The sequence below is a fragment of the Plectropomus leopardus genome, chromosome 7, assembly GCF_026936395.1.
Source record: "Plectropomus leopardus strain MGB_pleo_1.0 chromosome 7, ASM2693639v1, whole genome shotgun sequence".
Taxonomy (NCBI): domain Eukaryota; kingdom Metazoa; phylum Chordata; class Actinopteri; order Perciformes; family Serranidae; genus Plectropomus; species Plectropomus leopardus.
The window spans coordinates 2,430,766-2,458,555 of NC_142182.1; the positions used below are offsets into that span (position 1 = coordinate 2,430,766).

General features: G+C 38.3%; 1 protein-coding gene across 4 annotated transcripts in view; it reads left to right on the top strand.

The window, feature by feature from the left end:
* The window catches only part of ptprz1a (protein tyrosine phosphatase receptor type Z1a), a 120,728-nt gene that overhangs the window by 41,836 nt on the left and 51,102 nt on the right, over positions 1-27,790 (top strand). For 2 of the 4 annotated variants that reach the window (XM_088079634.1, XM_088079635.1), the window contains exons 3-12: positions 4,543-4,722; positions 8,032-8,183; positions 8,901-8,996; positions 11,838-11,904; positions 11,982-12,139; positions 16,996-17,146; positions 19,396-19,580; positions 19,825-19,951; positions 23,703-23,737; positions 24,586-26,803. In XM_088079634.1, coding sequence (XP_087935760.1) covers positions 4,543-4,722; positions 8,032-8,183; positions 8,901-8,996; positions 11,838-11,904; positions 11,982-12,139; positions 16,996-17,146; positions 19,396-19,580; positions 19,825-19,951; positions 23,703-23,737; positions 24,586-26,803 — 3,369 coding nt within the window. The remainder of the gene's footprint in view (positions 1-4,542; positions 4,723-8,031; positions 8,184-8,900; positions 8,997-11,837; positions 11,905-11,981; positions 12,140-16,995; positions 17,147-19,395; positions 19,581-19,824; positions 19,952-23,702; positions 23,738-24,585; positions 26,804-27,790) is intronic. The other 2 variants (XM_088079636.1, XM_088079637.1) reach the window with 2 other exon arrangements.

Genomic DNA, 27,790 nt, shown 5'->3' on the forward strand with positions numbered 1-27,790 from the left:
AGATTAGTCAAGACTTCGTATCTGTGTTCTGCTCTACACCGTCAACAACGGACTGATCCCATAGTGAGTTCACCAAAATAAAATTAAGAGAAACGACGCTGCCGTCTCTGCAGTCTCACATGAATCCGATTTTACCTGCTTCTGTCTCATGTAAGAGCGCACACGCCCTCTCTGAGCTTCATTTGGTTCTTTTGTAAGCGATTCAGCTCCAAACTGGGACTTTAGCTGGTTTGATTCTGACAGTTATTCCCAACATAAATAGTTCATAAGTTTCCAACTGTTCATATTTGATAATAATAATAATAATAATAATAAACTTTATTTGTATAGCACCTTTTATACAAAAAATGCAGCCCAACGTGCCTTAAATTCTGATTTAATGTCACCCGTATGAACATCACTTATCTTGTGCTGCATTCAGACACCTTTTACAAGTAGTTAAACTTTTTTATTGATATATAAATATAATTATTATTAGTATTATTATTATTTTTTCTTGTCCAGCCATGTTCTGAAATGCCAGTGCGCGTTACATGTAGACACGCTTGGCCCGTCGGCGTATAATAGAAACGCCACCGGCTCTGTCCGAGCGCCTTTGACGCCGTCCAGCCGCGTTCTGGTTGGACGCTGAAGGCGGCTTTTTAGCGTCACACTCGTAATCCGAAAGCACTGACAGAGAGGCACAGAGAGAGGAGATATGTTTTCATTCAACAATGGATTTTACCGCCCTGTGGTTTCAGGCCAGAATATGTGTGTGTGTGTGTGTGTGTGTGTGTGTGTGTGTGTTTCATTGACATGCTAATATCCGTCCTGACCCAGAAGCCTGTCTGACCTGGTTCGGGCTCTTTGTCCTCTGGTTGCAGAAGCTCTAAGCAGCCAATCAGAGCGCAGGGCGGAGAGTCATGTGACCTCTAACATACCTGCTCACAGACACCACAGCAGCTGTCTGAAACAACACCACAACACGTAATTAGCAGTGAAGAGTTAAATAGCTGCAAACATCTGCAGGATTACTGAGACAGTTCATTACGCTGAACATCTGTTTTCTGAATAAATTAAGTAATCTACGGTATTAAGAATTGTTTTAACTCAAGCAAAGAAGCTTTCTGGTGGTGCATTTAATTTCTTATCAGTTTATTCAGATTATGATGAAAGAAAGATGCTTATTTTTACAGCAACAGAAGTCTTACAGTTACACTGAGTAAAAAAATAAAGCTTAACAGTCACAATCAGCAGGAAGTCATCATAATAATCAGGAGTAAAAGCAGTTACAGGCAGGTGGAGGATGATTATTGGTCTGGAATAAAGCTCTCGTTTTGTCTGCTGAGCTTCAGTGACTCACCGTAGCCCATAATTTAGACGTCCTAACCTTTATTGTTGTGTCGTGGAAAAAAAGTGTTTGTCAGCCGTCTGGGAACAGGTTAATAATCACGATGATGAGGCTTTCACTAACAGATCGTAGCTGCCTGACGTCTGTTTATGCACAAGTGTCTTCGGTATATAGCAGTGATACTCAACTTATGGCCTGTGGGCCAAATGTGGCCCCTGATAGGGTGCCAAGTGGCCCCCTGGCACATTTTTATTTATAATAAGAAAAGGTGATTGACACTGGGGATTGTTTTTTTTGCTTTTAGCGTGCATAAGAGTGCGTAAAACAGCGTCCAAATCCAGCTTGTTGATCATAAAAAGTGCAATTCCTAAATTCCTAGAAATGTTCTGAATCCCAGAAAAGTCCTAAAATACTGTAAACATCCTAAAATCTTAGAAATGTTCTGACAGAAACATCCTACATAGCAGAAAATGTCCAAAAATTATCTAAATGTTCTAAAATCTTAGAAATGTCCTTAAATCCTAGAAATGTTCTGAAATCCTTGAAACATCCTAAAATCGGACAAATGTTCAAAAATTTGAGAAATGCACTAAAATCCAAGAAACATCCTAAAAACCTAGAAATGTCCTAAACTCTGAGAAGCATGCATGGGGCCCCTGCGTCGGGCCCCTCACTGTCTGAGGGGATATTTGACTGTCAGTCATTAAAGACTCTGTTAGACTGCAGACGTCAAGCAGCTGCTGATCTCCAGAGACACTAAAGTGAGTCAATCAGTCTGTGTCTCCTGAGTGTGACTGTCAGTCTCAGAGACGTTGTCCTCCACTGAGTGAAGACAGATGTGGACCAATCAACGCGTCACAGCTGCAGGATCTGCGAGCCGAACCGCAAAGGCGGTGCACATTAATTTAACTCTTTAAAATCTGAACAAAATTTCTTTCAGAAGACATGGGAAGAAGGTGACAGGCAGCTTAACTAGAAATGGCCCAAAAATGAGCAGCGAATAAGCAAAAAGTTGCAAGAAAATACATTGAAAATAAGTACAAAAAAAAACAAATATTGAAAAGAAAAAACTAAAAGGAAAATTACCTGAAAATAAGTTTTAAAATGGTTGAAAAAAAAGAAAAAAGAAAGAAAATGAAAATTGCTAAAATAATTATCTAATTATAAACATGATTATTATAGTTTTCTAAACATTTTTTTGAACTTTTTGCTAATATTTTTAAATTATTTTTTTCTTTTTTTTTGCGCAGTAATTTTCAGTGTTTTGTGGGCAGCTTCTTGCCAAATTCCTCATTCTGTTTTTTCCCATCTTTTAGAAAGAAATCAAATTTTTTTTTTGGTTTCAGGTGTTTAAATACTTATTAAAGGAAGTCTGAGTGCAGCACGAGGAAACTGATGTCGATCCAGGCGTTTAAGGGTTAACGTAATCCAAGTGAAAGTGAAAGCTGGAGGCTGTAGATCAGTGTGACATGAATCTGAGCTGCTGGATTAAATTGGTGTGGTTCAGTTTGAGGTGCAGCCGACACACACACACACACACACACACACACACACACACACACACACACACACACACACACACACACACACGAATGAATGAAGTCTTCTGTGAGGGATAATTTGTATTCCTGGCTCTAACACTTTCCATACTGTATTTCTGTCGTCCATCACGTCGGCGCTCTTTTTTGTTTTGCAGTTGAGAGGAAACCTGACGCTGAACTCTTTCTTTTGTGCAGCGGTTGTTAGCTGAACGCTGCAGGCTGTTTTTGGAGAAAAATATCCTTGAACACTGAGAACTTTTGCACTTTGACCTTATAAGAGAGAGAGAGCGAAAGAGAGAAAAATGAGAGCTGATATGAAAGTCTGAGTGCAGCAGCACAGCTGGAGGTTATTAGCACGTTAGCTCGTTAGCTGTCCCACAGCAGCACACCTGTATGAGGTCACCGCATAATGGAAAAGAGAGACGTCTGCACTTTGTCCGTTTGTCCTAAATAATGAAGGGAGAACGTCACCTGTACTGTTAAATGCTTGTTGAGCACATATAATACTGTGTATTTAAGGTTTACTTTTACTGTGTCTTTTTCAGCTGCTTCAGCAGAGTTTTAAGCCTCGACTTTTAGAGGAACTATAGAGAGGAAATCGTTTCTTTCAGCTTCTGGAGGGATCTGATGATGTGTCTAACCACTTACAAATGTGGTGATTATGCACCTGGACAGCTGTCAAAAAGGAGATGTCATATAATTGTGTAACCCATTTGGGGTTTCCTCCGCGCTGTTGAAATTACATAATTAGTCTTAACGGAAACTGACAGCTCAATAGCTCTGTGACTGTTTGGGCTGTGGGAATTATGTGACCTAAAAACAAGGTCAGGGGTCACCAAAACTTGAAAACAATCATGATTATTTACTAAAACTTCAAAGTTTAGTGTTTTGGTCGACAGTTTGCAAGATATTGACTTTAAAACTTGCAGCAATATCACTTTTCTTGTGCTGATTTCAGACACCTTTCACAAGCAAATCGGTGCAATTTCTATTAAAAACATCAGGAAAAAATGAAATGTGCAACTCAGGAAGAAATGTGCCACTAAATGCAAGAAATTAATAGATAAATAATTTCTTTAAAGCTAGGGAAAAATGTCCAAAAATTATTTTAGGTACTTTTCAGGCCATTTACTGTTTTTATTATTATTTTATAAATGTCTATGGAAAAACTATATTTATAAGTATCATAATTATATATGTAAAATTCTGTTTAAAAATGTTGCTATTTTTAAGCACTTTTTCAAGGTAATTTTCTTGTAATTTTATGCACATTTTTGGTGTAATTTTTTGATGCCTTTTCCCATGTCTTTTTTATTTATTTATTTCGCAGAATTACTTGAATTTTTTGCAGTTTTGTTTTTCAGTTCATTTTCTTGAACTTTCGCATTATCCTAATTTCTTGTTAATTTCGTTTAAAGTTTCTCATTGCTTTCTTCCCATGTTTGTGCAAGAAATCAAGCCAATGTGCGCAGAGTCCAAAGGGTCAAATATGCTCCAGATAAATGTTTATTTATTCATATTTTTATTATTATTGTGATATTTTGCGGTAATGCAGTTGTGAGCAGAAAGCTGTTGTTTGAACTCCTCCTTGTTGCTGTGTTCAAGTGCTTTTAGGAAACTGTCGTGTCATTTTAGAGTCGACTGCTGAACATGTTTCTCTCTGTTTTCCAGGAACTTTAAACCAAAACAACTGGGCCAAGAAGTTCCCCTCCTGCAGCAACGCCAAGCAGTCCCCCATCAACATCGAGGAGAACCTGGCTCAGGTGAAGCTGCAGTACCAGAAACTGAGGTTTGACGGCTGGGAGAGTCTCACAAACGACAGGACCACCATCAAGAACGATGGAAAGACGGGTAAGAGCAAAAATCTGCTGGTTTGAAGATGTGACGCTGTGAAGAGCTAAATCAAAGAATCATCAGCTGAATCTGAAAAAACTCTGCTTTATAGAGAATCTTAGCTCAGTGTTTTTCCGTCCGGCTGTAAGTTTATCGTTCTTCTTTGTTCTCAGCGCTCTCGTAACGTTTTTTCAGACCTAAAGATGCAGATTTTTCCTTCATGAGCTGGTGGAGCCCAAAAACGGAGCTAAAAGAGCAAACGAATTTCGAGTTACTTTTATCAGGTGGACACAAACACAGAAACTCTTAACCCTTTTGTCACCTGGATTGACATCAGTTTCCTTTTGCTGCCTTCAGGAGCCTTTCACATGCAGTTAAACATTTAAAGGCTGAGCATATTGATTTGATTACGTTTTGAAAAAAGTGGATAAAAAGGAAATCAGCAAACTAGCAAGAAATGTCCCTCAAATAGTTTTAAAAGAGAGAGAGTGGGGTATTATAAGTTAATTATAATAATAATAATAATACAATTGGGAAAATGTCCAGAGAACTGTAATAATAATAATGATAATAATAATAATAATCATTATTATTATTATTATTATTATTATTATTTTATTTTTTATTTTTTTTTATTATGGCCCGAGCACGAACCGAGCCTGGATATAAATTTTCATATTTTGGTGGTTTTGGAAACAGGCATGACAAAAAATCCTCTTTGACCCACCCTCCAAACCCGAGCGGAAGTCGGCCATTTTGAATTTTGTGCTGATTTTTGGCGACTTTTGCAAACTTGTCCTACAGGACCCCTTGGTCAGGACAAGTTTCTGAATTTGTGTCTCCTTAAGAAAATGGTCCTTCCTCCCCTCTCTGTCCCTCCAGTGTCTCCTGTTTTTCTAATGACGGTTTCTCCCAGATAGAAAGCGAGCGCCGGGCCTTTTCTCATACAGTGGTGTCCTATTGTAAAGGATACAGTTACCGGTTTCTCATTTGACGGGATCGAGAGCCTTTTATATATTTCCTCTCTCTAAGTGGTGTGACACATAATAACCTGCAGTGTGCATTCAAGGTTATTGTTAAGTGAAATTGTAGACAAGAGGGATCCCGCCTCGCCTTTCGAAAAAGCTCCCAAACAGGCGAGTCCAGTGCCTCTTAGCAACGGGGACTCTCAGCGAAATAAGAAGCACTCTGTTGTGGTTGTTGTTCGGCCGCCAGCTGCACCAAAGGCTTTTATTAATGGAGATGTTTGGTGGACAATCTGAGCGCGATTCAGGCCGACAGTACTTAAACCTGTTTTTATCGGCCCACGAATGGGCCCGGTGCAGGTTCAAGGCTCAGGCTGCCATCCGTGCACGCTCTTCCAAAGCTGACAGGTTGCTGTTTTCAAACTCAAATTGAAGATTTGAGTTTTAGAGGACGAGGTGACGGATGCGGCGTATGGATCCGCTCATGCCTTTTGAAACGGGACAAACAAACTTTTCAGCAGGAATGAATCAGCGACAAGTTGAGTCAATATTTGCCCTGCCTGCAGGGGAAATTAGGTTTTAGACAGGCTCATAAAAGAAGACATAATAGGACATAAAACACACACAGAGACCGCAGAACACAAAGAGGACATGAATGACGCCAAACACACACAGATCAAAGAGCGGGAAGAATAAAAAGCCCACAGAAAGCAAACAAAGTGTTCAGCAGATCGATGTGGCTGGAAAGACTCAATCTGGCTTGAAAAATATGTTATTTGCACAAAAAAATGGTCACATTCTGTTTTTTAGTGTTTGGCTGAGACGGTGAGTATAGTGCAGGAGATCAAAGGGCTGTGAAATGCTCCGCCTTTATTGCAGCATCAAAAAAACGTCTCGATGGGACCTTTTGTCGCGTCAAACTGAGAGCGACCTTAAAAAGATCGCCGTGTTGATCGAATCATTGTTTGATGGTCCCAAAAAGGTGTTAGTGGAGTCCTGTGCGGCCTACCAGCTCTCGTCTTTTGGTCTTGTTTACATTTATAATCCATTATTATTATTATTATTATTATTATAATCCATTATAATTATTATTATTATTATTATTATTATTATTATTATTATTATTATTATTATTATTATTATTATTATAATCCATTATAATTATTATTATTATTATTATTATTATAATCCATTATTTCAGTGAGAAGTCAGGCTGTGTTCACTGTAAAAAATGTAAATAAAAAATAAAATAAAAAAATAATCAAACCGTGTTTAATTTACGGTAATAATTTGCACATCACTGAAGCAAACGAAACAAAAACAACAAACAAAACTGTTCATTTTAAAGTAAGAATATGTTGAAATACTAATACTAATACTATATAATATTTCTTTGTAGCACAGAAAGAAAGCGAATTACATTGTAAAAATTCTTACGTTATGCTTTACAGATAAACATGTAGAATGTTTTTGATGTTGAATCAGTAAATGTCAAAAATAATTAGAAAATTTCTTCTGTATAAATATATATGTATGTGTATATATATATATTTATATGTATTCATATATATGTATACATATATATATATAATTATATAATTCAATAACTCTAAGCATTTAACATTTATATATATATATATATATATATATATATATATGTATATAAAAAAGTGTGATTAAAAAAGTCCTAAATCTTTCTTGCCTAAACTGTAGGAGCCCTGATCAATATCTAAATCAAACAGCCGGCTTTAATGGCGCTATCACGGCATAAAATGCAGAGATATTTTAGGAAAAACAACTGCTTTTTGTGGCCCGATTCTGGCTGGTGATGCAACAATGTCACGGAAAAAGAAAACAGTTTTTGTGACACCATTCAGGCCGGAAACATCGCAGTGTCTCAGTTAAAAACGGTTAAAAACTTTTCGTGGCACCTTCCTTGCTTGGAATACAGCGATGTCTCGCAGTGATGCATCACTTAAAAAACACAATAGAAAAACAGCAATGGGTTACGACAAAATATCCTAGTTTGGCAGCTAAAAAGTTGCAGCTTACACAGCTTCAAACAAACAACAAAAAAACAGCTTGATTTGTTGTTTGTTGGTCTCAAACAGAAGTCTGCAGTGTTTTGTCCCCACCGTCCCCACCGTCCGCCTCCACGTGACAAAGTCCGCTCATATACACGTAACCAGAACAACGGCATTTTAGAAACATTAATACGACACACGTGAAATGCACAAATATAATATATTTGTGGTTTTCAAAAATGCGTTTTCGCTCTGACTTTGTTCACGTTATCGTTTATATAAATAAAATTCAGTGTCGTACATTTGCGTGCTCATGATTGTGTCTTCTGTGTTTCCAGTGGCGGTCAATGTGGAGGGCGAGTTCTACGTCAGCGGAGGCGGTCTCACGTCAAAGTTCAAGGTCGGGCGCATCACCTTCCACTGGGGGCGCTGCAACGCCTCCTCGGAGGGCTCGGAGCACAGCGTGGATGGAGTCAAATACCCTCTGGAGGTGAGACGTCTCATCGTGTGATTAATATTCAGCTCAGGAACGTCCCGCTTCACTGTCAAACCTGACTATGTGATTTTACTAAAAATAATCTTAGAAACCAGCTGCATTAAAAACTACTCCTATTACCACTGCTATTTTATGTTTTTTATGGTTTTATGTTTTTTACTTATTCTGTTTTTAAGGTCCGTTTTTGCTTATTTAAAAAAATCTTTTTATTTTTTTTTCAATCAAACTGTAAAGCACTTTGAATTGAATTCGATTTGTTTGAAAGGTGCTGGATACATAAAATATCACTGATTGACTGAAAAAGAAAGTAAACATAACTATTAATTTAATTGTATTTTAACTTTATATTTAAGCGTTCAGTTTACTTGAAATTTAGCTGAATTGACTTTTGTGAAGTTGTTTTAACTTAGAAATGACAAGTGAAATTACCTTCTTTTTAAGTGTTGGCAAGTTTAGAAAACCAAGTTAGTCTGACTTATATGATTTATATATAGTCTATACAGTTCAACTTTTGAAACGAAACATTTCATATTGTATATTGAGATGCTATTATCATGGAAAATAAAATAAAAATATCTTTTTTCTTACAGTAATTGTAGGTTTCGCACCATTTTAACTTTATTTGCTTTTACAAAGAGAACTTTTAACAAAACAGACATGCAAAAGAAAAAACCCTCAGCGGACTTAATGTTTGTGTGTTTTCTCCCACAGATGCAGATCTACTGTTACGAGGCGCATCGCTTTGCCTCGTTAGACGAAACCATCACGGCCGGAGGCAGGATCACAGCGCTCGCCGTGCTGTTTGAGGTGTGCGAGTGATCGTGCGCGCTGACGACACTGAGATCAGTTTACAGCAGTTTGTACAGCAGTTGAAAAAGTAGTAATACCACAGTGTAAAAAAACTGTTAAAAATTCTTGTATTCAAATCCTAAATTAAGTAAAAGTACAAAGTATCAAAATGTACTTAAAGTACCAAAAGTAAAAGCATTCATTTTGTATTTTATCCACAGCCCATAATTATTGAGGCTTTGTTTTGCATCTGTTTGTGTCTTCAGTAGATGTTTATTATTATTTTATTTTTTATTCAGCTGGTAAAAATTGATCATTTTAATCAGACCGACTTCGTAAACTGTCGGAGAGCTTCATTATTTATGAACGTTTGTCCGTCCGGCTCATTCGTCTGAACGCGACATCTCGAGACTGCTTTGAGAGAATTTCCTCAAATTTTGCACAAACATTCACTTAATCTCAGTGATGAAGTAAGTAGATTTTGGTGGTCATAGGTCAAAGGTCAAGGTCACTGTGACCTCATCCATCTCATTCCAGTAAACGCGATATCTCAAGAACACCTGGAGGGATTTTCTTCAAATTTGGCACAAACGTTTGAGTAGAGTCACGGATGAACTGATAGGAATTTGGTGTTAAAAGGTCAAGGTCACCGTGACCTTTCATCCGTCTCATTTTTGTGAACGCAATATCTGAAGATGGCCTTTAAGGAAAGATTGATTTGGCACATATTAAAAATGACAATGTTGGGAACCAGTGGCTTAATACATCAAGTTTAGGATTAATATCCTCTGAATAGCTGCAGCTCGTTGAGTTTTGACAGTAAAATGCTCCTCGGCTTCTTTCTAGATATGTCTGATTGTCCTGAAGGTTCGGGGTTAACGCTGCTGTGTGGGTTTACAGCGGTTCGCTGCGGGCTGCTGCTTCAGATATCCCACATCCTGACGAGGGTCTCGGCTCTGAACGTTATCTGAAAAACTCTTTTGTTGAAGTTTGAGTCCATTTCACAGAAAAGTCTGATTCGAGCGGCTTATCTGAAATTGTAAAAGTTGGCAGGTGCGAAACACAGAACGACTTTGTGCTGGAGAGAGACGGAGGAAGTCAGAGCGAGGGAATGAATCAAAGCGCCGCAGTGTTATCACCAGGATGCTGCACTGATACCTCGGTGCGTTTCAACAGTTTGATTCATATCTTGGCTGAGGATCATTGCCCGGCTCTCTCCTCTGTGTCTTCGTGCTCGGTGCCAGGGTTCGCGCCGAGCGTCATGCATACTTTCCCCGTGTTTTGCTTTGTGCAGTCGTGTTGCCTCCGGCGGGGTTGGCGTGTTGGAACTGACAGAGGCCATGTTGGAACAAAACTCAGAGAAACGTCTGATGTGAAGCTGCAGGCTCCCTGTGTGTGTGTGTGTGTGTGTGTGTGTGTGTGTGTGTGTGTGTGTGTGTGTGTGTGTGTGTGTGTGTGTGTGTGTGTGTGTGTGTGTGTGTGTGTGTTTTGGGCTGCAGGTTGGGTGGAGAGCAGGGTGGGAAAACAACCAAACAACACAAAAGAGCTAGTAAATTTTGTTTTTGTGTTCTGCCAACCACCGACCAACTTTCAAACTTTTTTTTTTCACTCTCCAAAATTCACGGTGGGGGGGGGGGGTCTGGTGGCTTTGAATCTGGCCTCATCGTCAAATAAATAACCCAAACTTTACAAAAGTTGCTTTGTTTCCCACTCATGTCGAGCTGAAAACTCACACAGAGAGATCAGACTTTCGCTCTCAGTCAGATTTGCGTTTGCAGACTGAGGACGAGCGTTGATGCGTTTCTGTGCTGAACGCCCACTTTGGTGTTTTCGGATCTGACACCAAAGTCTGTTACTGTTCACATGAAGCTTTTTATTACATCAAGGAATTCAAACGACCACACAGCGTGGAATAAACACTTAAAACTGCAGCTTCCTCTTAATGCACCGAGTCCTGTAACCAACATCTCAGAGGGAAATTTTGCACTTTTTACTCCATTATCTTTACCCAAAAAGCTTTCCTTAGATTCAGAAAAATAAAAAAAAATCAACAAATAACTATAGATTTTTTAATTATTGCTGGTTGAAGTAAGATAAAACTTTCATGAGCTACCAATTACTTTATAAAGTGATTTAAATGAGCTTCACCTTCACCAGCTGCAATATTTAATTAAAGGAAAAAAATAATGCATCAATAATTACAATAGCAATAACAACTTTAATCTAGTTATATAAATTATTCTGTAATGGGCGATTTTGCATCATATATACTTTTATTTTTGGCACGTTGAGTATATTTTTGTGGTAATATTAATGTACTTTTACTTAAAGGAATACTTCACCTACAAAGCGACCATTTGTATATCAGTTACTCATCGTGTGTTTTGCATGGACATCTGACATTTATTTTACTCTGTGAAACTTTTTATTTGGGAAGCACTTTGTCCTAGTTTGAAAAGTGCTTTATAAATAAAGATTAATTATTATTATTATTATTATTATTATTATTATTATTATTATTATTATTATTATTATTATTATTATTATTATTATTTATTATTTATTCATTATTTATTAGTTATTTATTTTATTTTTAAAATTATTTTTATTATTATTAAGTCAGGCTTCCAATTACTGTCTTTGGAGCAGCTCCAGACTTAATACTTAATGATATCACAAGTTTGAGACTTCTCTAATAATAATAATAATAATAATAATAACAATAATAATAATAATAACAACAATATTAATAATCTTTATTTATTTGGCAGCTTAAAAAACAGAGTCTGCAAAGATCATAAGTGATTCATAAATAAAAAATGAGACTGTGAGATAATAATGTTGGCTTTCTTTTCTCAGACGAGCGTTGAAGACAATGTGAACTATGCCGCCATCATAGATGGCATCAACAGCGTGAGCAGATACGGTACGTGCGTTTCTTCTCCCGTCTCCTCGCTCTTCTCTTCTTCTGTGGTGCTTATTTAAGTCTCATCTGCCGTCCAGGAAAGAGCGCCGAGGCTTCACCTTTCACCCTGCGAGGTCTGCTGCCGAACTCCACGGAGAAATACTTCATCTACAACGGCTCTCTGACCACGCCGCCCTGCAGCGAGACCGTCGAGTGGATCGTCTTCAAGAACACGGCGGCCATCTCTGACGAGCAGGTGAGAGATGAGATTTTTTAGAAAGCAGCAGTCAAAAGCTGATTTTCTGCAAGTTGTTTTATCTAATTTGCAAAATTCTAATAAAAAAAGTCTTTAAGGTTCTTATCTAAAAATCTCATAATCTGAGCGCAAAGTAAGACACAAGCAGCAAAGGCTTGTATTCAGTCCCTTTATTAACCCTTTAGGGACTGTTTGATGCATTTTATGCACATTTCATTCTTAATTTTTTAAGAATAATTTTGGCTGTGTTCAGCCAAGTTTTTGGATAATTTTTACCCCCCCCCCGTATTGATTATTATAGAGGCTGAACTCAATATCATTTCTGAAAAGTGGGAATATTTTGGCAGAAAATGCATGTAATTCGTTCAGTCAACGTTTCAGTTGCTCCTTGAGACAATCTTCAATTTCCAACAATGTCAATATTTGATTTTTCAGTATAATTCAATATGATATTCTTATATTAAATAAAAGTGTCTTTTCTAACATTGCTGGAGGCACACTGCTTTTCAAGAGAGGTGGTGCACCCCGAAATGTGTCACCGAAATGGTGGACAGTTACTGAATACATTTATTCCAGTACTGTACTTATGTACAATTCTGAGGTACTTGTACTTTACTTCCATGTTGCTATACTTTGTGCTTTTATCCCACTACACTTTGGAGGCAAATACGATACGTTTTATTCCACCACACTTAATTTAAAGCTTTAGTTACTTTGGAGATGATAAAAGAAAAAATTACGATGTGTTATTTTTCTAGATTAAAATAAAACTTTATTGATCCCAGCAGTAAGATATTCTGCTACCACGGTATAAAAACACATCGGGGGCCCTAAAACTTTTAAAAAACCTTAAAAATTGATGTCCCCACGAGTGAAAGGTGTACATACACCAAACCATGTTTCGGAAATTAAAAAAATAGAATCCACTGAGCCAACAAACATCCCGAGAACTTTACACGGTGGATTTCCACGATGTCAGATAAGTTTCACGTTTCTCCAAATTCATTTTCACAGACGTAAACTGAAAGGAAATCCATGTAGAAGCTAATGTTAAAAGCTGTGATGTAAAGTGTGTGAGCGTTTTTTAGTTAACTGTTTACCCGCCGGTGTGGTCCTTTAAGAAGCAGCTTTTCTGAAGATGAAAAGACGAAGTGACACAATCACAGAAACGTCTGCAAACGACCTTTCAGAGAAACGTGTTCAAGGAGCTGAAAGGAGGAATTATCATACCAGAGCTCAGAAAACGCTCGAGAGATGGGCGAGGCCGCGAGACAGTAGGCCGTCAACACCCTGTGTGTGTGTGTGTGTGTGTGTGTGTGTGTGTGTGTGTGTGTGTGTGTGTGTGTGTGTGTGTGTGTGTGTGTGTCCTTGTCATTCAACTTAAACACCGTAAAGATCTTTTGTGAGCCAAGATTTGTTTGATGAAATCCGCTTCTGTATGGCCGTCAGTCACTCATTGCCTGGGGCAAGTGGCACACACACACACACGCACACACACACACACACACATGCACATATAGCCTACTTGTACAAACATGTGGAAACATACACACACAAAAGGTTTTTCAATAGAAAAGCTCTGGTTTGACGCCTGCTGAGACTCAGACGTCAGCTTCCACCAGACTCATTCACTCTGAACACACAGCTGTCATAAGGCCTAACACACACACACACACACACACACACACACACACACACACACACACACACACACACACACACACACACACACACACACACATACTCATACACACACAGTTTTGTAACCTTATTTTACTGAAAAAACCCAAAAATTGTGTGTCCGCTCAGTTGAGTTGCCCAGTTACGGTTTAAACCCAGGATACACACTGCATTAGATCATAATGAAACATTATTCGCCAATTTCCTTTTTACACTGAATTAAATGTGTTTTATCTTTAGTATCTAACAGTAATTGGCATGTATATAAAGACGTGTACTCTTTACTTAAATGGATGTCTTGACTTTATTTAGCACAGTAAACTTGATTTACAAAAACTTTTTTTTTGACACATCTTTGTTACTGGATTTATTAGTATTTTTATGAATGTATCTATTTTTTATTTATTTATTTTATTAAGTTGTTTTTTTTGTTTTTTTTTTATTAGACTACCTTAATGACTGATAATTTTAAAAAAGGTATTATACAAACTATTTGGTTTTTTTTGCCACATTTTATACAGATTTTGTTACTGGATTTATCATCATTTTTTATTTATTTATCTATTTTTCATTTATTTAATTAATTTAGTTGCTTTTATTTTTAGATTTCTATTATATTGCATTAAACATTGCAATTTTAAAAAGGCATTTTATAAAGAGTTTTTACTCTGCTCATACTTTACTGTCTGGAATGTTTTTAATTGAAAAAATCAACTTTAATGCCTATTTTTCTGTTAGTTCATACTAGAAGTACTAACTGGGCGGGTCAACAGGCTGGTGAATTTGTGTTTCTGCTGCCTGAATGGGTCGTCTGAACCTCCCCTCCCCAAATATTTAAGGGATAATTTTCCTAAAAAAACCCTGAAAAATACCAAACACCATTAATTGATCCATCACAGAGGGAGTATAAGCTGTCAGTGGAGGCAGCTTGTTCGTAGTATCCTGCTGCAGGTTTTCCAGGTTTCCAGGTTTCTCCAAACCTCAGTGACGAGTCTCAGCTGGTCCACATTCCAGCTCAGGTTGAGCTGCCAGACTTAAATGCTTTAAACCCGCGACTTTAACAACCGCAAACGGCCTTAATGGGCTCTGAGTGCGGCGGCGCTCTGTGTGAGTCAGCGTTGTGTAACCGGAGGGAAGTGACTCACCTGAGCAGGTACGGAGGCAGCCCGCACATTAAGGACCACTCCAGCGTGATTCACGGCTCCTTCACGCCCGTCCACTTCCAGACTGCTCAGAGAGCTGACACTGAGGATTTACACTTTGTTTTACTGCTGCAGACGTTTAGAGCGCTTCTTTTTTGTCTTTTTACGGGTTAAACAGATTATTGTGTTCAAAAAGTGTTCACACATTTTTGTTTAGATAGTATTTTAATTGCACGGTTAAAAAAAAAGTTGCAAAAAAAATTAAGTAAGCCAACAAAACTTTATTTTTATAGCACATTTAATTCCAGGTGGAAGCACAATATGTAAAATGTGAGGTACAAGTAATAATAATAAATAATTTAAATGAAGAATAAACCACTAAAAGATACAAAGATTTGTATGTGAAAACTGGTAAATCTTGTTAAAATTAGACAAAATTGATACAAAAATTAGACCATTAAAAGAGGATTACAACGCGGGCCTGTGTGTTTGGAGAAATTTTAAAGAAAAAAATTGCCAAAAACTATTTAAGGAAAAAAATGTCTTTTAAAACTCACCCCCAAGAAATTTGTCAGTAAAATAAATAAAAAAAATGCAGTCATTTAAAGTTTGATGCCAGAATAAATAAAAAAAGTCCCCTTTCAGTGCTTAAAAAATAATTTGACATGCCTCCGTCTTTTTGGACCACACCCTCCCCTCTCAAAAATAACGAACAGTCCCTTAGTTATATCTAAGTATTCAGTTCTAATTCTGTTCTGAATTCAGCATTTTTTTAAAGTATTTCTGTTTAAAAAAAAAAGATTATATAGTCATGAAAAAGTACCGATAACGAGTATTGATGGACGTTTGAGAGAATTTACGGTCGTGGAAATGTAAATGACTGTTGTTGACTTTGTGTGTGTGTGTGTGTGTGTGTGTGTGTGTGTGTGTGTTGTTGTTGTTGTTGACTGTTTGTGTGTTGTTGTTGTTGTTGTTGACTGTTTGTGTGTTGTTGTTGTTGTTGTTGTTGTTGACTGTGTGTGTTGTTGTTGACTGTGTGTGTTGTTGTTGACTGTGTGTGTTGTTGTTGTTGTTGACTGTTTGTGTGTTGTTGTTGTGGTTGTTGACTGTTTGTGTGTTGTTGTTGTTGTTGTTGACTGTTTGTGTGTTATTGTTGTTGATTGTGTGTTGTTGTTTTTGTTGACTGTGTGGTGTTGTTGTTGCTGACTGTGTGTGTGTTGTTGTTGTTGTTGACTGTGTGTTGTTGTTGTTGACTGTGTGTTGTTGTTGTTGACTGTGTGTTGTTGTTGTTGTTGACTGTTTGTGTGTTGTTGTTGTTGACTGTGTGTTGTTGTTGTTGTTGACTGTGTGTTGTTGTTGTTGTTGACTGTGTGTTGTTGTTGTTGTTGACTGTGTGTTGTTGTTGTTGACTGTGTGTTGTTGTTGACTGTGTGTGTGTTGTTGTTGTTGTTGACTGTGTGTGTTGTTGTTGTTGCTGACTGTGTGTGTTGTTGTTGTTGACTGTGTGTTGTTGTTGTTGTTGACTGTTTGTGTGTTGTTGTTGTTGTTGTTGACTGTTTGTGTGTTGTTGTTGCTGACTGTGTGTGTGTTTTTGTTGACTGTGTGTTGTTGTTGACTGTTTGTGTGTTGTTGTTATTGTTGTTGTTCACTGTTTGTGTGTTGTTGTTGACTGTGTGTGTTGTTGTTGCTGTTGTTGACTGTGTGTTGTTGTTGTTGTTGTTGTTGACTGTTTGTGTGTTGTTGTTGACTGTGTGTGTTGTTGTTGCTGTTGTTGACTGTGTGTTGTTGTTGTTGTTGTTGTTGTTGACTGTGTGTTGTTGTTGTTGTTGTTGTTGTTGTTGTTGTTGTTGTTGACTGTTTGTGTGTTGTTGTTGCTGTTGTTGACTGTGTGTTGTTGTTGTTGTTGTTGTTGACTGTGTGTGTTGTTGTTGTTGTTGTTGACTGTGTGTGTTGTTGTTGTTGTTGTTGTTGTTGTTGTTGTTGTTGTTGTTGTTGACTGTTTGTGTGTTGTTGTTGTTGTTGTTGTTGTTGCAGCTGGAGATGTTCTGCGAGGTGATGACGATGCAGCAGGCCGGATACGTGATGCTGATGGACTACCTGCAGAACAACTACAGGGAGCAGCAGCAGCAGTTCATGGGTCAGGTGTTCTCCTCGTACACCGGCACCGAGGAGGTCCTCACGCCAGGTACGGACCCAGACCTCCTCAAACCCTCGTTTATACGGCAGACTGTAAGTGGCGGGTTATCATGCTGTAACAGAACAGCTGCAGGCAGGGACTGGTAATAACAGTAATCTATAATAATAATAATTAATAATTATAATGATAATAATATTAATAGCAGTAATAATAAATAATAATAATTATAATAATAATAATGGTAATACTGCTCAGACCAGCACACATTCATGGTTCACCTGGCTGGTTCAAGACCTCAGTGTGACCCCAAGTGTGACAAATTAAAAATTAATAATTAAAATCATAATAATAACTAATAATTAAAAAGTCTAAATGGATCAGAGACAACTGGATCACGGACGATGTGGGAACAAATGACAGAGGGATAAGAATAGAGCAGCAGTGACCCAAATCAAATCTCAGCGACAGTGAGAGGAGGTCAGCTTGGTTAACCATCGATTTCTGCGCTGGTTGCATTCGATGATTAGTAATGAGGTCGAATCGATCAGCGTTTTTTGGGGAGCTTTTTTTTGGGCTTGTTCTGACGTCAGAGGGACTGTGTTTGTTTACAGCTCAGAACCTCCAACTTTAAAATTTACCTTTGAGAATAGATTGTAAAATAAAAATTAAATAAATCAGTCAAATAAAAAATATATCAAACAAATAAATAAATTATTAAAAAAACAGAAATATGTTTGACAAAAAATGATGAATAAAGAAATAAAATAATAATAATAAAACACAGAAATAAGTACAAGAAAAAGATGAATGATTACAAAAAATAATATAAATATGAAGCTGAAACAGATACATAAATACATATATGCACATATCAGCCCCCACCCAATGTTATTAAAAACAACAACAACAAATTAACAAAAAATGGCTATGGTGATATTTTAGTTATGGTTACTCATCAGAACTGTTAAAAAAAGTCTGTGGTTCAGAGGGCGTCAGAGATGTAACGGTGTGTCACGGTGAGCAGATCAACAGGTGCATCACAGCTCCTGTGAGGGGCGCAGGTATCTCCAGGTTCACGCTGCCCTCTGCTGGTTGGAGATCCGCAGACGTCACGCCCACAGCCTCTTTGTTTTCTCAGATGATCGCTGTTAACGTTTCGTTTTGGACACCGCTGATTTCAGCAGCGGCAGAGCTGCTCTGACTCGTCAGCATGACGTTTTCACTTTGATCCCTCAGAGGGGATAAAGGTCAGAGGTCAGTGAGACATTACAGGATAAACGTGTGGTTTGGATAGACGGAGCCTCCTCATGTCTATTGTCATCCACCCTCAGCCCACTTTAATCTGAGTTAATCTGAGTGTCTGTCATCTGCTGCTCTAATCTCAACTCTGACCCACAATCAGTGTGAGGAGGAGAAAACTCCTGAAAAACACTGAGAGGAGCAACTCAAGAGCCCCCGCCTGCCTCATTACTGAATTCACGTGGATGGTTTATACGTTTCTTCATTTCTTCTAAATTCTTTTTTTCTGTTCAATCTGGTTTTTTTTTGGTTTTTTTTGTTCCTGGTTCAACTAAATGTTGCAGTTATTATTATTATTATTATTATTATTATTATTATTATTATTATTATTATTATTATTATTATTATTATTATTATCTACCGCAAATAAGCTGCCAGTCTTCCTCGTGACCATACATAATACATAATGATGGTAATTATAACTGTAAAAATAAATACCTATTTAAAGTCTTACATTATAAAAGAAACACGAAAAGGGCAAAATGTCTTATCTGTTTGATGTTTTTGCTTTTTGTTTTTTGGTATGTTTTTTTGTGTTCCTGATTTGTTATTATTATATTATTATTATTATTATTATTAGTATTAGTATTATTATTATTATTACTTTTTAAAGCTTATTACACCTTGGATTAATCATCAATCTACTTTCACTCAGACAGCAACAGCAATAATATTGATAATAATAATAATTTTAGTAGTAGGAGTATTATTATAATTATAATTAAGCACTTGCATGTCCATTAATTACTGCCAGGCTTTCTTGAGTTTGCATGAAATATTAATGAAAATATGAATAATAAAGTTTAAAATAAAAAGCAACTTAAACATCCTATAGTATAAATTAAACACACAAAAGAAAAACAGGAACATTAATATTATTGTTGGGTTTTTGGGTAAAACTTCTGCACCGGTCAGCAGCTGCTCATTGGCAGTGAAAGTTGAAGGTCCAGAATGGAAATGTGATTTTTTAATCTGTTGTTGCCTCCTCCACCCGTCAGTGTGCAGCTCGGAGCCGGAGAACATCCAGGCGGTGCCGTACAACCTGAGCAGCCTGCTGGTGACGTGGGAGCGGCCGCGGGCGGTGTACGACGCCAGCATCGAGAAATACTCCGTCAGCTACCGACTGGCCAATGCAGAAAACGCCGCCCCCTCTGTGTACCTGACTGACGGAGACCAGGATGTGGTGAGAGGGACTGTCCAAAAGCTGATAGCATTAATTTCTTCAAAGTTTGTGATGCAATTTCTCGATCCAAAGCTAGAGAACCGGCAGCTGTCCTGAAGCTGCTCACTGAAAATCTAAATGCATGTCAAAAGTAGAACCTGACAGAAGACTAAACTGTAAAAAGCATTTGTAAAATGTTGAATCATGGCGTAATCGCCATCATGTTTCTGCGAAGTTGTTGTCATTTTTTTTCTTCCTCCACCAGGGGGCGATACTCGATGACCTGCTAGCCAACACCAGCTACATGGTCCAGGTGGTGGCGGTCTGCACCAACGGTCTGTACGGACGTGTGAGTGACCAGCTGCCGGTCGCCATGCCCATCGACGACCCCGGTAAGAGCGACCGTGACCAAGACCGAGCGTAGACTTTGGCAAATGAACTGTACAGATATTTGTAAAAACGCTGCAATTTTTTATTTTTTACATTTAAAAAAAAAGGTTCAAATATGGAAAACTAGCTGTCATGTTTCTTAAAAGCAGCTGGAAGACTTTAAAAGTGACAGAGTAGACGAAGAAAACATCTATGGAAGCCCATTCCTGACAAGAAAAAAATGAAATTGAAAAAAAACAGAAGAAGATATTTATATAATTGGATCTTTGTCACGCCAAAAAAAAAAAGACTAAGATTTATGATGTGTAAAGACTGACTTTTTAAAGTACAATTTATGAGATACAAATTCACAATTATGAGACACTAAATCAAACTTATGAGAGACGAATTCAAATTTGTGAGACAGAATTCTAACTTTTTAAGTCAAAATTAGTAGTCTGAATTTTGGCAGGCTTACTGTGTAATATTTGTTTATTTGACATCTCAAAATTTTATTGTAAGTATATATTAACTATTTTATAAAAGTATTTCTGAACTTTGTCAACATTTTGCCTCATTATTTCAGGGATTACTATCTAATAAGTTTTTGGATGTTTTTACAATAGACTTAGAAAGTGAAAATATTGGATTTGCGATCTCATAATTTTAATTTATAATCTAATAATTTACTTGAAATGGTTAATTATTTACTTGGTATCTTGTTAAGTCATAATTTTGTCATTATTTATCCTGTAAATTTTATAAGTATTTTCAGACATGTCACTCTGAATGTGCTGTGTCCACCAAAACTTATATTTAATTACATTTATTTTATTTATTTATATATTTTTTTATGCTGGGGGCCACCGTATTAATTAATTCTTTGCCACAATTTATGCTATGCTACAAACGCCAGCAACGTGACAAGCGTTGCAGAGCATCTACTTTATTTTTATTTTTACCTTTACTTTTATTTTTTATTTTTATTTTTATTTTTATTTTTATTTTTATTTTTATTTTTATTTTTATTTTCTTAATGTTGGCATACAAAAAATACAGTGGGCTTGTACTTAGACTAACATATATGTATATATATATTTATATACATATATATTCTATTTTTTTTCTGTTGCAGATGGGCTTCCATAAACAACAATAATGCTGTAAAAAAAGAAAAAAAAGGAAAGTTTTTACATGAAAATCTGTAACACAAAGACTGGAAGCACAGAAAGTTGCTAATCTGGCTAATATCAAAAATAATATGATGTAGGTTCGTGTTCGTGGTGCAGTAAAATTCACTTCTACTTGTTGATAGAAACATTTCCATCCTCTGACTCATCCTCCCTCTGAACCCTGAATGAAACATTTGATATATTTTTTCTTTTCTTCCTCTTTATCTCACTCTTCACCCTCCCTGCCGTCACTCAGCGGTTTATATTTAGTGTTTTAATCGTGCGCGCGCGCGCACACACACACACACATGCAGTGCTGTTTGTCTTTTTTCTACGTGTTTAACTGTTTCTGTTTTCGTGTACTCTTCAAATGTGCTTTCTCTATATATTTTCTAAGATGCTTGGTTTGGAGGTCATTTCCAAAGTCGCCATCTTTGTTTTGTTTTTCATTGTGTGGCGTTCGCTCCTCCCGCCTCTCACAGTAAGAAATGTTTGCATGTGTGCAGCAGCACTTTGTGTAACTTTGTATTTTAACTGAACTTTACATTAAATAAACTAATATGTCTACTGACATGCATCCTATTTCAGTGTCAGCTTGCATGAACGGCTCATATTCTGCAACATCCAGTCCGTCTACGTGACTGAATTTATTTTGGCTAATCTAACGTGACAGTCCCATCTCACTGTTTTCACATATTCTATAAAATTATATGTTCAAGATTGCATGATTGTAGCTTTTTTTTGTGAGCTTCGTGCTACAAAAGTTATTTTAATTTTAAGTTTGCTGATTAAACAATTAGTTGATCAACAGAAAATTAAATCTATAATATTTTTGATCAATGAATACAAATTTTAATAGAACATGCTTGTTATTCATATAACAACTAGACAAAATAAGCGGTTTAAAGAGGGTTCTTGTTACTATTTTTGGACATTTTATCAATGAAATGATTAATATGGAAAATCCAACAAAGCCAGTTTTATTTATACAACACAAAATTCATTACCTGCAGCCTTTTGCACTAATAATAATAATAATAATAATAATAATAATAATAATAATAATAATAATAATATTAATAATAATAATAATAGTAATAATAATAATTATATATGTCTCTTATATTGCTTTAGGTTTCTGATGCAGTTGGGGACCGTTCTTTATTTTTACTGTTCTTTATTATTTACTTATTTGACCCTCCTAGAAGCTACAGATATTTTTTCTTTATCCCCGCTGCATAATTTTGGAAAAAAGGCATGACTCTCCTTTGACCATAAATAGCTGTTAGATTTTAAAACTGATCCTTTTATGTTTTAAAGTGAAAAACTGAAGACAGGATTTTTTTTTTTATTTACAATTAATTTATCAAATATTTATTTTGATCCACGATGTTAAAAATAATTACAAATGTCCAGTTCTTGTCAAAGCATTTAATTTAAAAAGTATTACTGGCATAATTTTTATAAATCAAAGAAGAGCTTACAAATTTTACAATTATTTGAAGCTGTAACATGTTGAAATTGTATTTATATATATATATATATATATATATATATATATATATATATATATATATATATAATTGACTGAAACAAATCATTTAAATTTCTGTCGATCAACTAATCAAATCAAGTGTTTTTCTGTCATTTTGATTTTATTCACTGAATTCGCCTCAATAAGAGCTTTCCATCAATAAATCAAAGTTGGCTTTTAGTCATTTGTTACATCCTCTTGCACCAAAAAACCCAGAGTCATCTCCCTCAAACCCAGTTCATTAAACTTGTAAAACCTCACCTCATGCTTCACAAACCAGTTTGATCTGGTGTCCATGATGTGTGACTTACCCTCAGACAGGTAAGAGCCACACCTCCACCTCCCCCTCGCTCCCCGACCCCGACACGCCCGCTGTGTGCTGTGTGCGACATCTGTGGCATTTGCAAATAACTCTTTTTTGCGAGTTTGTTTTATCCCTCTTTAGGTGACAGACGGGTGGAGTCTGAAAAAGTTTAGAGAGAATCAGAGGAAAGTAGCGGAGAAATCAAATTCCTTTTTTTTTTTTGGCTCGTCTGGTTTTTACGAGGAGGATGAAACAGAAAAAAATGATAATTTGCAAATGCTTTTTGTTGGAGGTTTGCTGTGTCTGCTTGTGTCTTTGGGGGAATTCATGCATGAAATGTTTTGCATGTTTGTCACCGTTTTGTGTATCATGGAGCCGACGTGCTGCTTTCCCTCTTTTCCTTTGTCTCACTGTCATTTCACACATTCACACGATCACCTTCACCTTCAGATGTCAGTTTGACAGTTTTTTTTAGGGTTAAAATGTATCTTCGTCCCAAGGTGTTTTCCTTTTCCGTCTCTGCGATGTTCTCCTCACTCTGGCTTTCAAATTGTTTTTTCCTTTTTCACACGTTTCTGCTTTTTGGTTTCTGCACATTTTCAGCCTCAGGAGAGTAACGCCAACATAAATAAATACAACAGAGAAATTTAAAGTGTGAAGAGTTAAATTGTGTTTTCTATGACATTTTCCACAACAGTTATTTTAGTTATTTTTTTGACTCATTTTGTGTAACTAATGATGCAACCTGTGCCTTTTTTTTCCAGAAATGGATCCAGATTCAGATGAATTTGACGAGGAGGTGAGGAAAACTTTCATGTTTCTCCATACGTGTGCATGCACAAAATACTTACCATATTTTTTTTGAAAAAAGGCACTATTGCTACTAAACTCTTCACAAGACTAATGAAAATGAATATTCCACTAATATTCCCGTTTACATGCAGCCGTGCATACTCAGATTGACATGCATGATATCAACAGGTTTTTAGAAATGAACAAACTATTGCAGCTCCAACCTTTTTCCGAAGATCGATGAAGGAATGAAACAGAGAGGCTGCGTTTGCACGGTCCAATAAGTCCAAAAAAATCCCATGTTGGTGTAATAAATGACACTTTATGGCAAGTAAATAGCTTATGAATTTGGTCTTTTTCAGAATAAGGGCAAAAAACAAAATATTTGTGCATGTCAGTTAGAACTAACACTGCTAATTATCATGTGTTATTACATGTATTATATATACTTGAGCATTCAAACCATGGGTAAATTGGTTTGTTTTCTTTTGAAGACATGGTAAAAAAAAAAAAAGAAAATGAGTAATGACAAAAAACTCTTTTGCAAATTGCAGGAAATTATTAATTTTGAAAAAAAAAAAAAATCTAAGGAAGAATGTCCAAAAACTATTTTTTTTATAATTATCATATTTGTATATTACAAATATTTTACAGAATTTTTTTTTTTTTTTTGGTTCATTTTTTACTTTGTTGATTTTCAAATTTTCGTATAATTTCTCAATTTCTTTTTTTTTTTTAAACTAATTTCTTTCTTATTTTGGGGTAATTTTTTTCATAAGTTGCTTATTGCCTTCTTCCAATGGTTTTGAAAGAAATGCTCTTTTTCCAAAGACTTAACCTCTTTCTCACCTACAGGGCAACTATGATCCTGATCCGTCCTGGAATGAACCGGTCCAAACGGAGGATTACGATCAGGCCTGGATACCTACGAACTCCCCGAGAACCACGACTCCTGCATCACCTCTTTTGCCTCTACCTGACATCAGAACCACAACAACTGAATCCGGTTGGAGAAAGACCTCCACAGATCCAGTTCCCCCAGTCAGATCCACCCAGTATGGTCCAGTCCGGAGTCATTCTGACGAGACAGCACGGCGCGGTACTTCCACACGTCCACCGGAGGTCACTGAGTCAACAAAAACCAAAGGAGACGCTGACTTCAGCGGCAACGCTCCCGTTTACGCCACAACAACCGCCAAGGACGCCTTCATTTCCACGTCCTCTACTCCTGTGTACTCCAGCGCAAAGACAGGTGGTGCTCCTCGAGGAGTCACTCCAAAAGACTTGTACGAAAAAGGTGGCTTTGGAACCACAACGCCTTCATTCACCAGCACAAAGACAAAAAGTGCTATTTCTTCAGTCAGCTCCACCACGACATCGCTGCGGTCTCGGACCAGCGACGTGAGCAGCACGACATCATCGTCCTTCATCCAAGCCGAGGTCGACCGAGGTTTAGGACGTCCCTTAAACGAAGACACCACCACGGCAGATGGAGGTGCGTCTGCCGGAGAAGAGATCCAACCTTCGACCACCCAACCTTCCTCCTCAAGTGAAGCCGTGAAGCCACGTAGGCCCGCAAGTCCCAGCATGCCTCATTTTTCGTCCACCACGCCATCTGTCCGGTTGAGTGGCGTTCTCTTGCAGACCACACAGCCGCTGTCCAACGGTGAGCGCCCCTCTGTCCTCCCCTCCTCCTCCTCCTCCCCCCCTCTGTGTGACACTGCGGACCCCTCCGCCTGCCTGCATGACCCTTCCTCCTCGTCTTGGCCCCTGTTGTCTGCCTCTGCGCCGGACTCCCAGCATGCCGCTCCGCTCTCTAGCAAAGACCCAGCTTCTCCTTCGCTCCCTGCCTCCACCCCGCCTCACCTCCCTCACCCTTCACACCCCCTGTCTGGTTGGGAGACTGTCCCCGTCTCCCCAGGTGTTGGGTTCGATGATAGTGATTTGGTGTTTGGCTCCTCTGGTGACCCTTCGGTGTTTAGTGATACGCCTCCTCTCCAAACGGTGCCGGATCCGTCTGGCGCCGCCGTCTCCGAGTCTTCTTCCGAATCCTCCTGGGATCCGTCAGTCTCTCTGTCTCTCAGCCCGACGCTGCAGCCTTCAGTCCTCCTCTCTAGTGACTTTGCCCTATCTGGCACGACTCCGGGTCTGTCCCGGTCTTTCTCGGTTGGGTTTGAGGACGCAAGATATGCCACGGGGAGTACAGTCGAGTCTTTTCTTCCCGAGGTCAGCGGCGAGGGGTTTCCGCTAGCTAGCGACGTGGACCCGATGTGCGGCTGCTCTCTGGAGCCGTCCTCGTCCTGGTTGCATGCCTCTCCTCATGTCCCCCTGCCGTCCTCAGCCTGGGACTCTGCTAGCTTAGAGCTTTACTCTAGCGTCGGCTTCCTTTCGTCCTCTGGTGTAGACGATGTTCTGCGCTCTCTGTCGGTGGCGGGCTCCGATGGTCTGTCCTTTGACCAGCCTCTGCTCTCTCCCTCATCGTCCTCCTCTCTCTCCCGCCTTCCCCATAGTGACCTCCCCGTTTCTGTTGCAGCCACGGCGTCTGCAGTCACGGATCTCTGGTTCTCGGCTTCAGACGAGATCTCCACCCTACAATCCTCTGCCCTCCCTCCCTCACCCACAGCCTCCCCCTTCACTCCCACCCCAGAAGGAAATGTGTTAGACGCGAGCAGCAGCGCCTCCGGCTCGGCCCTGTTCCCCGACTCCCAGGAGGGCGTAGATCAGGAGTGGGACAGGGTTCAAACCTCGGCCTCTGGAGAGAGCGCGTCCCCTTATTCAACCACAAACCCCCCGTCTGCGACCTCCGAATCCGGCCAGTCCCCCGACGATTTGGACGAACGCTCCTCGGCGTTCTATTTTGAAAGCGAGAGCGGCAGCGCCATGGCCTCGGAGGTTGGAGGCGCATCGACGCCGATCATTCCTGCGGTGACCTCGGCGACGCCCTGGTCTCTGGGCGGGGAGGAGGAGAGCGGCTCGGGACAGGGCGAGAGCCTGTACGACAATGAGACGTCCTCTGACTTCAGTCTCTCCGAGCGCACGGAAAGAGAGTCGGAGGAGGAGGAGCCAGTCGCAGGTAAAAACGCCGTCCGTCTGGGGGAAAAAACTGCATCACATCTGCGATCAGGAAGAGTCCTGGACATCAGAAAGATGACTAATCCACCATCTGTCAACAAATCTGCATTTCACCCTTTTTCATTTTTCTCTGTGAAAGCGATAAAATTCATGCATGCAAAGTTAAACGCCACCAAACAGGATCCAAAAACGCCGATGAACCATCACTTTCTTCATCGTCATTGAGACGCGTTAATTTTAGTCAGTCATCCTTTTTCTAAACCACTCCCCAACTGTTCCCAACTCACTCCCACTCCGTCTTAGACCTCACCCTCAAAGCTGAAGGATAGAAATACGGCAGCAAGCTTTGGGACAAACTTCTGTGTGCGGTGCAAAAAGTCGAGACAAATTTATTTCTAAAGCACATTTCAGTTTACCCGGTGATACCGTCTGCACACCCGGCGACGTAAAAAAACAGTCTGCAGCTTTCGATGCAATAATCCCACAAACGTAAAAGCAGTCGCCTACTACAAATGTAATGCGAAATTCCTGCATAGTTTACCTTTAACCCTTTAAAACCTGGATCGACAGCACTTTTCATGTTCTACGTTCAGATGCCGTTTCATTTATTGAAACCTTCAAAATCTGAGCTGTTTTGTTTTCTTTTGAAAACATGGTGAAAAGGGGTAATGTGCAACTTGGCAAGAAATGCTGTAAATGTTTTATTTTTTTTAATTTTCTTAAAAGCTAGTGAAAAAAAATCAGAAAAACTATAATTATTATTATCAGAATTATCCATCAATTTCCTTCAACTTATCCGGGGCTGAGGTCGGGTTTAAATATATAATTTTCCAAATTATATATTTAAATTGTTTTACTGAATTTCTGTTGTTTTCAATACTCCTTTATTTAGGTGTTTTTTATTGTTTGTTTGTTGTTGTTTTTTTTAAAAAAAACTTTTGTTTCCTAATTTTCAGGTGTTTTTTTTAATTTTTTTTTTCATTTTAGC